The sequence below is a fragment of the Dromiciops gliroides genome, chromosome 2, assembly GCF_019393635.1.
Source record: "Dromiciops gliroides isolate mDroGli1 chromosome 2, mDroGli1.pri, whole genome shotgun sequence".
NCBI lineage: Eukaryota > Metazoa > Chordata > Mammalia > Microbiotheria > Microbiotheriidae > Dromiciops > Dromiciops gliroides.
The window spans coordinates 255,337,707-255,350,193 of NC_057862.1; the positions used below are offsets into that span (position 1 = coordinate 255,337,707).

The 12,487-nt window shown below is 37.8% G+C and overlaps 2 protein-coding genes across 3 annotated transcripts in view; one reads left to right on the forward strand and one right to left on the reverse strand.

Annotated features, from left to right (window-relative positions):
• Positions 1–12,487, forward strand: part of FNTB (farnesyltransferase, CAAX box, beta) — a 119,025-nt gene that overhangs the window by 73,069 nt on the left and 33,469 nt on the right. The gene's annotated exons all lie outside the window — the stretch shown is intronic.
• The window catches only part of MAX (MYC associated factor X), an 89,699-nt gene continuing 82,737 nt past the window's right edge, over positions 5,526–12,487 (reverse strand). Inside the window, exon 4 of one of the 2 annotated variants that reach the window (XM_043988905.1) lies at positions 5,526–5,852. In XM_043988905.1, the coding sequence (XP_043844840.1) occupies positions 5,583–5,852 (270 nt within the window). In that variant the 3' untranslated portion in view covers positions 5,526–5,582. The remainder of the gene's footprint in view (positions 5,853–12,487) is intronic. The other variant, XM_043988906.1, reaches the window with a different exon arrangement.

Genomic DNA, 12,487 nt, shown 5'->3' on the forward strand with positions numbered 1-12,487 from the left:
GTGTATACCAATAGTGTTATCACCAGATCAAAGGGTATGCAAAGTTTTGTGACTTTTTTTGGTTATTGCTTAAAATTGTTTTCTAGAACAATTAGATAAATCAGGGCCACTAATAATGCATTGGTGTGCCTGTCTGTCATAAATCCTCTATCACTTGCCATTTTCATCTTTTGTATCTTTGCCATTCTGAACAGTGTAAAGTAATATACATTTCTCCTATTAGAGACTTGAAGCATTCTTTCATCTGGTTGGTAAACTATATTCTTTTGAAAATGACTGGTTTATGTTGGTCATTTATTTATTGTGGAATGACTTTTGTTCTTATTTATCATGTCTATATATTTTTTTGGCTGTTGTACTTTAGCAGAGAGATGTGCTGCAATGATATTTTTCCTGAATTAGTGTCTTCTAATTCAAGTTGTGTTGATTGTCGTTTCTGATTTAATCAAATTGTCCCTTTATCTTTTGTGTTCACCGCTGTCATTTGCTTAGTTAGGAATTCTTCCCTTAACTACGGGTGTGAAAGGCATCTTTTTTCATTCTCTAATTTTTTTTAATGGTGTGACTTTTTATATTTATATCATCTATTTGTAGCTTATTGTGATATGTGGTATAAGATAGTGACTTAAACTTAATTTCTGCTAGATTGCTATTCAGTTTTCCCCCAAATTTTTGTCACACAGGTTGTCCTTCCCCCCTTAGTACTGTGTTTAGCCTTATTGGAAATCATGATACTTTGCTTGCTTGCTTCTGGGTCTAATTTAACTAATCTCCCAAGAATCAATGTAGATGATTTAGACATAAAAGGTGATACCATAGGTAAATTAGGAGAGGAGGAATAGTTTACCTCTCAGATGTATAGAAAGGAGAACAGTTTATAACCAAACAAGAGATAGAGAATATTATGAAAGGCAAAAGGATAATTTTGATTACATTAATTTAAAAAGTTTTTGTATAAAAAGAAGCAATGCATCCATAATTAGAAGGGAGGCAGAAAGCTGGGAAACAATTTTTTTTATAGCCAGTTTTCTGATAAAGGCCTCATTTCTAAAATAAATAGGGAACTAAATCAAATTTATAAGAATGCAAGTCATTCCCCAACTGAGAAATGGTCAAAAGATATGAACAGGTAGTTTTCTGATGAAGAAATCAAAGCTATCTATTGCCATATGAAAAAATGTTCTAAATCACTATTAATTAGAGGAATGCAATTAAAACAACTCTGATGTACCACCTCACACCAATCCGATTCGCTAATATGACAAAAAAGGAAAATAATAAATGTTGGAGAAGCTGTACAAAAATTTGAACACTAATGCATCGTTGGTGGAGCTATTTCTCCAGTTCCTTAGTCCAGTTACTTTAATTACTCCTTTATTGGGGGGGGGGGCTGGGCAGTGAGGGTTAAGTGACTTGCCCATGGTCACACAGCTAGTAAATGTTAAGTGTCTGAGACTGGATTTGAACTCAGGTCCTCCTGAATCCAGGGCCAGTGCTTTATCCACTGTGCCACCTAGCTGCCCCATTCCTTTATTTTTGTACATAGTGCTTTTAGTTGTATTCATATAAATCCTAAATATGTCTTGGTAGGTGGAATCACAGATATTTTATATATTTTACAGTTATTTCAAATGGATTTTCTCCCCTATGTCTCCCTCTTGGGTTTGGTTGGTAATATACAGAAATTCTTACTACCTTTGTGAGAATATATTCTGCCATTTTATTACTATCCCATTTTATTTCAGTCTATTTTTAGTTTACTTTTTAGGATTTTCTAAGTAAAATATGATTGGTAAAATAGTAATAATTTTGTTTTCTCTTTGTTTTGTAGGGGCCAAATTTAATTTGGGAAGAGTTAATTGGGTGGCTCACCATAATATTGGGGTTCAGAAAATAATAAGGGACATCTAGGTCCAAAGTTTCCTCCCCTTCAAACTGCCTTTTTTAGTTATTTCTCCCAGGCCAATAAGAAAGGAGATTAGCAGCCTCTTTTCCACAAACAAATCAGGTTTTATTAATGGGAATAAAATACACAGCAAAGGTGAAATTAATTAAGCCAATGACAAGGGAATAGGGAAAGAGGAAAATGGATAATCTCCTTGCCTCTAGCAAAGGCCGACACAATCCCCAAACTTGCTTCTAGCTCAGCTAATTCAAAGAGTTGGATTTGTTTTTATTAACTCACCACCTGGGGTTCATAGTTTCAATACAAAACAGCTGTGTGGCCTCTCAGCAATGTGCTCCTGGAAGGTCATTGGCAGGAAAAGACGCTCCCCTCAATGAGTGTTCCTTTTTCTACTTTTACTTTCCCTCCCCCAAAAGGGAGGTCCTTCAAGCTAGATGTGGAGAGTGGTTCCCCTGCTGACATCAGCAGCATACATCACTCAGGGCAGGCCAGGTGTGGCCCATATCCAGTCATCCCTAGCCGGTATGATCATTCAAGTGGGACCCCTGGGCGCTTGCCAAATTCCATTATTTTTATCACAGTTTGCAGTCAATTTATTTTTCTTGTCTCATTGCTATAGCTATCCTTTTTTTTTTTTTTTTTTTAGTGAGGCAATTGGGGTTAAGTGACTTGCCCAGAGAAGTGTTAAGTGTCTGAGGCTGGTTTTGAACTCAGGTACTCCTGACTCCAGGACCAGTGCTCTATCCACTGCACCACCTAGCTGCCCCTATAGCTATCCTTTCTAGAATTAAACAGGGTGGGCCAAAAGTCCCAAAGAGGTTTTAATATTTAATAACTTTTATTTTTGTTCTAAATTTATAATATAGCATCATATAGAGGAAATGAATTTATATTACATATGAAAAATCAAATCTTTCAAGTGACAAAAATAAAGAAAAGTAATTTTCAAAAAGTTATTAAAACATTGTGACTTTTGGCCCACCCTATTAATTAATAGGTATGACAGTGGATGTAACTTGATTTAATCCTTAGAAGAACTTAAAAATTTTTTCCTTGTTATCCTCTATTCAATTTTGTCCTTAAATCTTCTCAGGATGATTTGGATTGTGTTTCTTACTTAGCTTTCTATTAATAAGTTCTTCATTGATTAATTCTTACTATTTTATGAGGTGATAAATACTCATAATATTCTACCTTATGATTTTATACTTTTATTCTCAATACATATCTAAAAATACCTTCTGATTTTTCCTGGTAAGGAAATCAAGTGTTCACTTGCTGAGACTGTTTCTAGGCTTGTTTGGTCTCCTTGCTGTGACAATTGGTAAACTTTCATAGGAACTGTTGATAGTTTGTATAGATGTCCACACTTTTATCCATTTCCAGTTTTTTGCATCAGGAGCTTGTTTAAATAATCTGGGTAGGCACTATTAAATTGTACATGTTATGTTTTTATTCTTCTGTGATGTTTAAAATCTTAATTGTGGTCGCCAAAAATTAAAAGGCTTCAGTACCAGTCTTTGGGCATTAAACATTTATTAGAACATACAGATATTTACAAAGAGTTCAGAAGGTTATGAAAAAGAAGTCCTACCTAGCCTAGAGTTCCAGTTTGGTTGGGTTTTTCCTGAAGTCCTCCTCCACAAGTCTGCTTTAATCAAGAACTCCTTCCCCAGCCTGTTTTAATCAGCATTCCTAAGCAAGCTGTTTGTGGAAGCTTTTTTATAGATCTGGAACAGAGGCGGTCCTTACACACTGCTTCAAGGTGATTGGTTGGCAGCATCCAAATCCATAGTCTTTGAAGGTGTTCTCAAGTTGAGTTCACAGTCTAGTTTCTGAGAACAATACCTTCTTAAGGGATAGCCAGGTGTGATTACAATCCAATTAACTTGAAGTAGGCTTAATCAGCAGTCAATTACTCTCCCTTGATTCAATCAGTCTTGATTAATCTCCAGGTTGGGTCTTTGAGTGTCTGCTAAATCCCATTATTTCATCACACTTCTAACCGGGAATTGATTTTTATCTTGGCTTTTACAAGTCAGTGACCAGACTGTATGTAGACAGTTGATTCACACATGATTGCTATAGTGGTAATCAGTTTGTTTCTGTATATTAAGATATAGAAAAGCAGTTAGGTGGCACAATGGATAGAGCACTGGTGCCTGGAGTCAGACTTAAATTCAAATCCAACCTAAGAAGCTTCCTATTAAGTTACATAGCTAGTAATTGTCTGAAGCATGATTTGAAACAAGGTCTTAGTGACTTTGAGTTCTGTGCTCTACCCACTGTGTTCATATACTAATGATGGTAATAAGAACAAGAAGAGGGAAGAAAGAAAGGTAGATCCTGGGCTAGTCACTTATCTGTAAAATGAAGATGATAATAATAGTACTTTTCACTGTGACATTTAAAATCCAATGTGTGTGTCCTTCCCTGCTCCCCAGTGTGTGTGGGGGGGAACAGTTTAGGCTTTTAAGCATTTATTAAAGTATATTAGAAGTTAGTAAAGAGAGAGGGAGAGTGCATGTCTCTGAAAGAATGGGCAAAACCTTAGTTCAGACCTACACTCGAGAGAGAAAGAGCTCCTTCACCTAGCCACTCACACTTCCTAAGAGAGTGGATCCCAGTCAGTTTGACCGGAAGCTCTCTGTGGAACAGGAAGTGGGGCAGTCCCCATACATAGCTCCAAGCTAATTGGCTGGTTACATTCAAGTCTATTGATTGATATGACTTAAAGGGGGTCCATGAACTTCTGGGACACCAGTTCAACCTTAGAAACCTCACAAAGGTCATCTCATGCTTTCTTGGCAGAGGGCGGGGGCCCCTGGTTCTCACACTCCCCCCTGTGCTTCATGAAGAAATAACATTTCCTTACATAAAACAATAACATTACAGATACTTATGACTAACAAAGTAAAGGGAATGAAAAGAGAGAAAAAGAAATTGAGTGATGCATTGACAGAAGCTAAAGGGGTCACTCCCCTTTAGCAGGTGGACATTACGAAGAAAGAAAAAATGAAAGGGGGCACTCCCCTTTAGCAGGTGGACATTACGAAGAAAGAAAAAACGAAAGGGGGCACTCCCCTTTAGCAAGTGGACATTATAAATAGTGTATGCAATAGGGAAAAAGAAAAACAGAAAAATGTCCATTTAAGTCTTTGAAAGTCTTATCTCAGATGGTTCTTGAGAAGTCCTCTGGTTGTAGTTGTGGAGTGAAAGTCTTTCAGGTGTGGATGCTGATGATCAGCTGGAAAGTTTCCTACAAAATTGGTCTTAACAGAACTTTAAATAGTTTTGTCAGTAACCAAATCAAACAATGAGAGTTCTCAAAAATATATCTAAGGAAATTCTTTTAGAGATTTTACAATTATTGTCCAGTTGTTACTCATGAAATATATAATAAAAGCAAAAATTGAAACTTTCTCTAAAACTTAATATTACTACTCTCCTCCCTGTGGAGAATAAATTGAGAAGACAATTGTGATATTAATTAGGAAAATAATTTTTAGCTTTGTTTCATCACTTTTTGCATCATCTGCCTAACTATCCTCATGCCATTATGAGAAATTAAAGGATCTAATATAACTGGTAACAGATGTCAAGGCCAAATCCAACATCGTATTTATCATGACACCTGAGATAATTATGGAATTACCATAAAAGAACAGAGGGGAAACTAAGTCAGTCTTAATGAGATCCATGGGATTGAGACATCCATGGCATCAGGCATGTAGGAGGGGGAATCGAAGTCAGGCATAGAATAAGATGGCATAACCTGGCGGTCCAGTACTATGTGTGGGGGAAGAATAAACCAAGAGAATCCAACCTCACCTCTTGCCAATGGCCATTCTCTTGGCCTTTCCCAGGGCAGTACACTACCTGGACTTTGTGGATGTCTCCCCTTGTATGCATTCCTTTTGTGGATGGCTGGCATCTTGTCTCTGATCTGATAATTCAAAATAAAGGCAGTTAATGTCTCAAATGATAAGTTTCCATAATCCAAGTCACATATGGATTTAAAAGCTGAAGATAATGATGACTGCAAAAAATGTGAATTTGCCTTGACTCAGAATATAATATAATTATGCAATAATTTCAAGCAATAACTTTTTTTTACTAAGTATACAATTACCTTTGTGAAAAATCAGAACATAATACAAGTTAAAACACAATCCTAAAAGAATAAAAATCTCCATACTATTAATTTTAAAATGTAGATGCAATAGCATAAAAAAGAAACCCTTATGAAACATTTGAACTGCCTTTTTTTCTGAGTAAATCTTTTTTGATTTCAATATCTAAAATCTCCAAATTACATATTATTATCTTGCAAAACATGTCCCTGTTTGTAGCAATAATAAATTTGATTACATGAATATGAAAAACTTTTGCAAATGTTCCTTTTTTTTTTAAGCTTAGCAAAAATAATACTTCTAGGATTAATTTACACTTGCCATGGCAACCAATTTGCCAGGGAAACACTTTCTAGAATTTGATCAAATAATCAGTTGGAAAAACAAACAACTTAGAATATGGGAGAATATTACTTCCAGAATTAATATTGTATTATGAAATCAAACCATCTTGCATTGGTTCAAAAATAGAGAGATAGATAAATAGAACAAAATACACATGGAAGAATAAGAGACAATGAAATTCAATGGTCTACATGTTCTGGTACCAGTTTTACATGGGAGCAATGGACCCACAAGTCCTTCTCTCTGATTTTGATGGCAATCCGAGTTGTTAGCAACATCTGAAAAGAACCTTCCCAAGCTGGCTGAGTTCTACTAGCATGCTTAAAAAATTTGATATATATACTGTCTCCTGGTCTCAAATCATGTAAGCCTATACTGCTGCTCCTGCCTCATGGAGTTCATGTAACCTGGCTTGTAATTCCTGTATATAGGAAGTAACAGAGGTATCTCCTCCCACCCATGATGTATATACTAGGGGAAAAGGTTTTGCTTGGATAGGAGGATGGGCAAAAAGCAACTCATAAGGTGATATATATAGTTCTCCTCTTGGCCTGCTGCACAGATAGAACAGTGCCCAGGGTAGAACATCAGGCCACTTCAAATGAGTTTCAAGGCACAATTTGCCAATCATGCTCTTAAGCTCTTTATTCATAAGTTCCACCTGGCCTGAGCTTTGTGGATGGTAGGGTGTATGGAACTGTGGAGTTACTCCCAGGAAAGAGTAGATTTGGGATAGAACAGAATCAATAAAGTGTGTGCCTTTGTCAGAATCATTGTGGGCTGGTGGGCCAAAGTGAGGGACTATTTCTTTGAGCAGAATTATGGCAACAAATATAGACGTGCCTTGGGGACATGGAAAAGCTTCTACCCACCTATTGAGTTGGTCAACTATAACAAGACAAAACTTATAAGATCCCACCTTAGGCATTGTGATATAATCAATTTGTAGATGCTCAAAAGGTGTATATGCTAAAGGATGTCCTCATTAAGCTTTAGCCCAGAAGGCATGTTGATTATAAGTCTGACAGACAGGGCAAGAGGCACAAACCCTAGAGGCCACATTAGTAACTCCAGGGGCAATCCAAACCCTTTTTATTGAGTCCACAATTCCTTGTGTGCCAAAATTGCCTTTTCTGTGAATAGATAGGCATACCTGGTGGTAGAAACTCTGGGGGAGAAGTGGCTTTCCCTCTGAAGTCATGCAGACCCCATTGACTACTTTAGCCTTGAATTTGTTTTTCCACTTCTCTACTTCAGACTTATCATAAGTAAGAGAAATAGAAACATCAGCAGAAGAAGAAAGGTTAAATACATGTTCAGGAGCTTCCAAAGCAGCAAGTTTAGCAGCAGCAGCAGCACCAACTCATGCATTCCCTTTTGAGACAGGGTCACTTTTTCCCATATGAGCAGGAAAATGAACAATAGCTAGAGCAGATGGGAGTTTTAAGGGAGGTAGGAGATCTATAATAAATTCTCCATTAGCAATAACTTTGCCAGCAGAGTTTTAAAATCCTCTCTGCAGCCATAACATTCCTAAACATTGCAGACACTGAATGTATATATGGAATCAGTGTCAACAGTAGCACTTTTCCCTCTGGCTAGAGAACAGGCTTGTGTGAGAGCCACAAGTTCAGCAGCCTGTGCACTAAGATGTAAAGTCAGAGAAGCTGCCCAGATAGTATCATAATCAGAAACTGCAGCAGCACGTGTATGGCAGACTCCCTCACACATAAAAGAGAATTTGTCAGTATAGAAAATAAAATCAAGGTTCTCTAAGAGTGTGTCAAAAAGATCATCACAAGGTTTCTCAGTTATATCAGCTAGGGAAGTGCAGTCAGGTAAAGGCTCTCCTGAGAATGGCAGGTCAGGAAGCAGTGTTGCTGGGTTAAGAACTATACAACATTTTAAAGTGATTCTGTCATTTCCTAGCAGTGTTACTTCATACCTAGTGAGTCTTTGATCTGAAAAAGCCTGTGTCCTATGACACAGTAAGAAAGCCTCAACTTCATGAGTGCACTGCACAATTAGAGGTTTACCTAAGACCAGATAAGTGGCTTTTTCTACCAAAAGAGCAGTGGCTGCCAGAACCTGAAGTCAAGGTGACACTCCAGCAGCTACAGAGTCAAGTTGAGTAGAATAATAAGCTATTGGGCACTGGATAGGTCCTAATTTTTGAGTCAGGACCCTAGAAGCTACTCCTCTCTGTTCATGTACGGGCACTGATAACAAGGCCCGTTATAATTCTGTTATAGCTGAAAGATGCTGGGAATCCAGGTTCTGGGACAGAATTTTTTATTAGAGATATGTGGCTTAGTAATTTCACCAAAAGAGGGTATCCCATTGTCTGCAATATCCAGCTGCTCCCAGAATAGCCCTTAGTTGCTTCTTAGTAGAGGGAGCAGAAAGTTGTTGAATAGTCTGGACATGCCTAGGAGAGATGGATCGCGTGCAAGTGGCCAAAACAAAACCCAAATATTCCCCCTGAGGTAGACACCATTGTACTTTAGACTTAAAGACCTTATGGCCTCATTTGTGCAGCTGTAATAACAGATGGCGGCTGTCTTTCTGGCAAATTTCAGCATTAGGTGCAGCCAGGAGTAAGTCATCTACATATTGGACTAAAGTGGAACCTTTAAAGGTAATGGAAGCTAAATCCTGTTGCAAAATTTGAGAGAATAGTGTGGTACAACAAACACCTGTGGGAGTCTGATCCAAGTCCACTGTATTTTTCCAGGTGAAGGCAAACAGGTATTGGGAATCTTAATGTACTGTTATCAAAAAGAAAGCAGATGGGGTTTTTTTGTTTGTTTTTGGTTTTTTTTTTTTTTGAGGTTTTGCATCACTGCTCTGATTTTTTCTCTTGTAACAGGATTAATGCAGAAATAGGATTAATGTTATTATGTGTATATATATATGTGTGTATATAGATATATATATGTATATAGATATATAGATATAACCTATATCGGGGAGGGAGGGAGAAAAATCTGAAATTGTAAAGCTTGTATAAACGAAAGTTGAGAACTATCTTTACATGTAATGGAAAAATAAAATACCTTATATGAGATAAATGGCCTTTACCACCTAAAAAAATAAAAATAAAAATAAAAAATAAATAAAAAGAAAGCAGAACACAGATCTGCCACTGTGAAGCATGTGGCCTCACATGGGATTGAGGAAGTGATAGTAGCAGGGTTGGTCACTATTGGATGTATAGGTATAACATAGGAGTTAATTGCTCACAGATCTTGTACAAAACGGTAAACAGGTTTGCCATCTGGCCCAGGCTTGGGCTTCTTAACTGACAAAATGGGAGTATTACATGGGGAATGATGGCAAAAGACAATGATACCTTGGTTTGTCAAAGCCTCAAATATAGGTGCAATTCCCTCAGTGGCTCCCCTAGATAAGGGATATTGTAGAATGGATGGTTGTGGGCCACCTTTGGTCTTAATGATAACAGGCACAGCAGATTTAAGGAGACCTACATCAGAAGAGGAAGAAGCCCATAGGGACTCAGGAGTATCAGAAGGGATTTCAGATGTATCTCCCAGTGTTTCCTGAGTGTCTGAGATCAAAATTGGCAGCAAGTGCACAGTATCCTCCAGTACTTCCAGGGGGATGCTACCATCTGGAGAACATGATATGGTTGCTCTTAAGTTTATAAAGTAGGTCATGACCTGATAGATTTGCAGGAGAGTCAGGCATGAGTAGAAATGAATATTCTACTGTTGATGGGCCCATAGATACCATGTGTGGGCTTAATTTTGCAATTGTTAGTTTTCCCTGAAACTCCAACTTCATTTAGAGATCCAATAGATGTACATTCATTGTCAGATTTGCTCACTAGGACTGATCCAGAGGCTCCTATATCTAATAAATAAACATAGTAAGGCTCCCCAACCCTGAGAGTTACAAGAGGTTCATTACTTTGGGGAGGCAAATGGACTGGCACAAGAGGGCTAAAGATCTCGGGGTCTGGAAAGGAAAAAACTAAAGATTCCACCATACTTTCCCCTCCATCAGTACCATCCCCTATACCATCAGTCCTCTGTATCTGAGATGATCTATAATTATTTTGATTCTGCGCCCTGAAGAGGTTTCTAAATTCACCAATCATCATCTGTCTGAGTTCTCATTGCCTAATCCTCCAGTAGTGCATCGTGTGTCCCTGTCTGTTGCAGTAATAACAAAATCTAGGGAGTTGATAGTGATTCCCAACTGCCTGAACTTGCTGCCTCATGGTTTCCTGTACTGGAGCTAAAATGCCATATCTGTTCCTTCCTTCCCTCTCATTTTCGTCATAAACATATGTTGCTATTTCCTTGATTCTGCCGGACCCAGGGCATTTCAACCTGGACACTGCCTTTCAAAATATTTCCATATTTCTGGATATCAATACACAAAATGGCTAATGATAAAGTGGGCATCTCTAGAATCTAATGGGTTCAATCTAGTATATTGTTTGGCACTCTTACACATTCAGTCATAGAATCTGTTAGGACTTTCATTAGGTTCCTGCACTGTATCTATAATTTGGGGGGGGGGTTAGGCAATTGGGGTTAAGTGACTTGCCCAGGGTCACACAGCTAGTAAGTGTTAAGTGTCTGAGGCCAGATTTGAACTCAGGTCCTTCTGAATCCAGGGCCGATGCTCTATCCACTGTGCCACCTAGCTGCCCCTATCTATAAATTTTTGCCAGTCATCAGTCTTGCTAGCACAGGATTCCATTGCCTTTAACAATGTTTCCCTTGCTTCCTGAAACTTATTAAATGCTTAGGGATATTGGGGTCCCAATTAGGGTCTTCTAAAGGCCATCGAACAGCAACTTTTCCTGATGTTTCTAAGGAGTTTACTGTCCCTTTTATATCGGCTCTTTCCCCTGGGGATAATATTGTTTCCATGAGATCAGTAATATCATTCCAAGTGGGCTGATATCCTCTGAAAATTGCCCTAAACTGGCTGATAACTGCTGTGGGATCCTCATCAAATTTAGGAATATCTCATTTCCATGAACTTAAATCTTTGGGCCAAAAGGTGTGTATTGTCTGAGCTTTAGTATAGCACCATTTTGACCATGGGTGAGGATCTCTTGAAGGGGAAGAATTTTGATCTTCTCTATTTCTTCTACAGGAGAATCTTCTCTTTTTTTCTTTTCTTTTTTTTGGGGGGGGAGTGGTATAGAGGAAATAGAGGGAGAAGGAATAGGAGTTGGGTCCTCTAAAGGTGAATTTTCTCTTTTTTTCTTTTCCTTTTTTTTTTGTTGGGTCATTTGGCGTTTCAGCCTGAGAAACAGACTTGCATTCAAGCTCAGACTTGTATTCCCTTCTCTTTTACCCCCTTGAGTCAATTCCTTGCTCACTATATATATTCCAGAGATTCGAATAAGTTAAATCTTTGGGGGAATTAAAGTGCAGGATTAACTGCAAATTTTTCAGTGTTAGGGAATCAAAAGACCCATTCTCTAACATTGGTTCTCTAGTAAGCTAAAATATTTTTTAGCTTAAAGCACTTAAAACACAGTTTGATAAACTCTGCTTTTGTCATGCCTGGTTGAATCAGTAGCTTGTAATAATCAGTATTTTTAGTCCCCTTTTTGTAATTCAAAAATTTCCTCACTATAACACAAAGAAAAGTAAAAATAAAAATAGGAATAGAATATTCAAATTCACATGGAATAAGCATAAACATGATCTTAATCTTTGCTTGTGTGAATAGCCAGATTAAAGTACTTAAGAGGTTAAGGAAATCCATTTAAAATTTAAAGGGGACAGACATGGAAACAGGAGGATATTTCTTACCCAACTTGAAGATCAGAAGATTCAGGGGTTCAGCACTCTACTTCGTGGGTTGCCAACTTTTATGTTTAAAATCTAATGTGTGTGTCCTTACCTGCCCCCCAGTATGGGGGGAAACTAGTTAGGATTCACTTATAAATTCAGCAACAGTTTAGCTTTTAAGTATTTATTAAAGTTTATTAGAAGTTAGTAAAGAGAGAGGGAAAGCATGTGTCTCTGAAAGAATGGAAAAAAAAACCTAGCTAAGACCTAGGAGAGAGAGAGAGAGAGAGAGAGAGAGAGAGAGAGAGAGAGAGAGAGAGAGA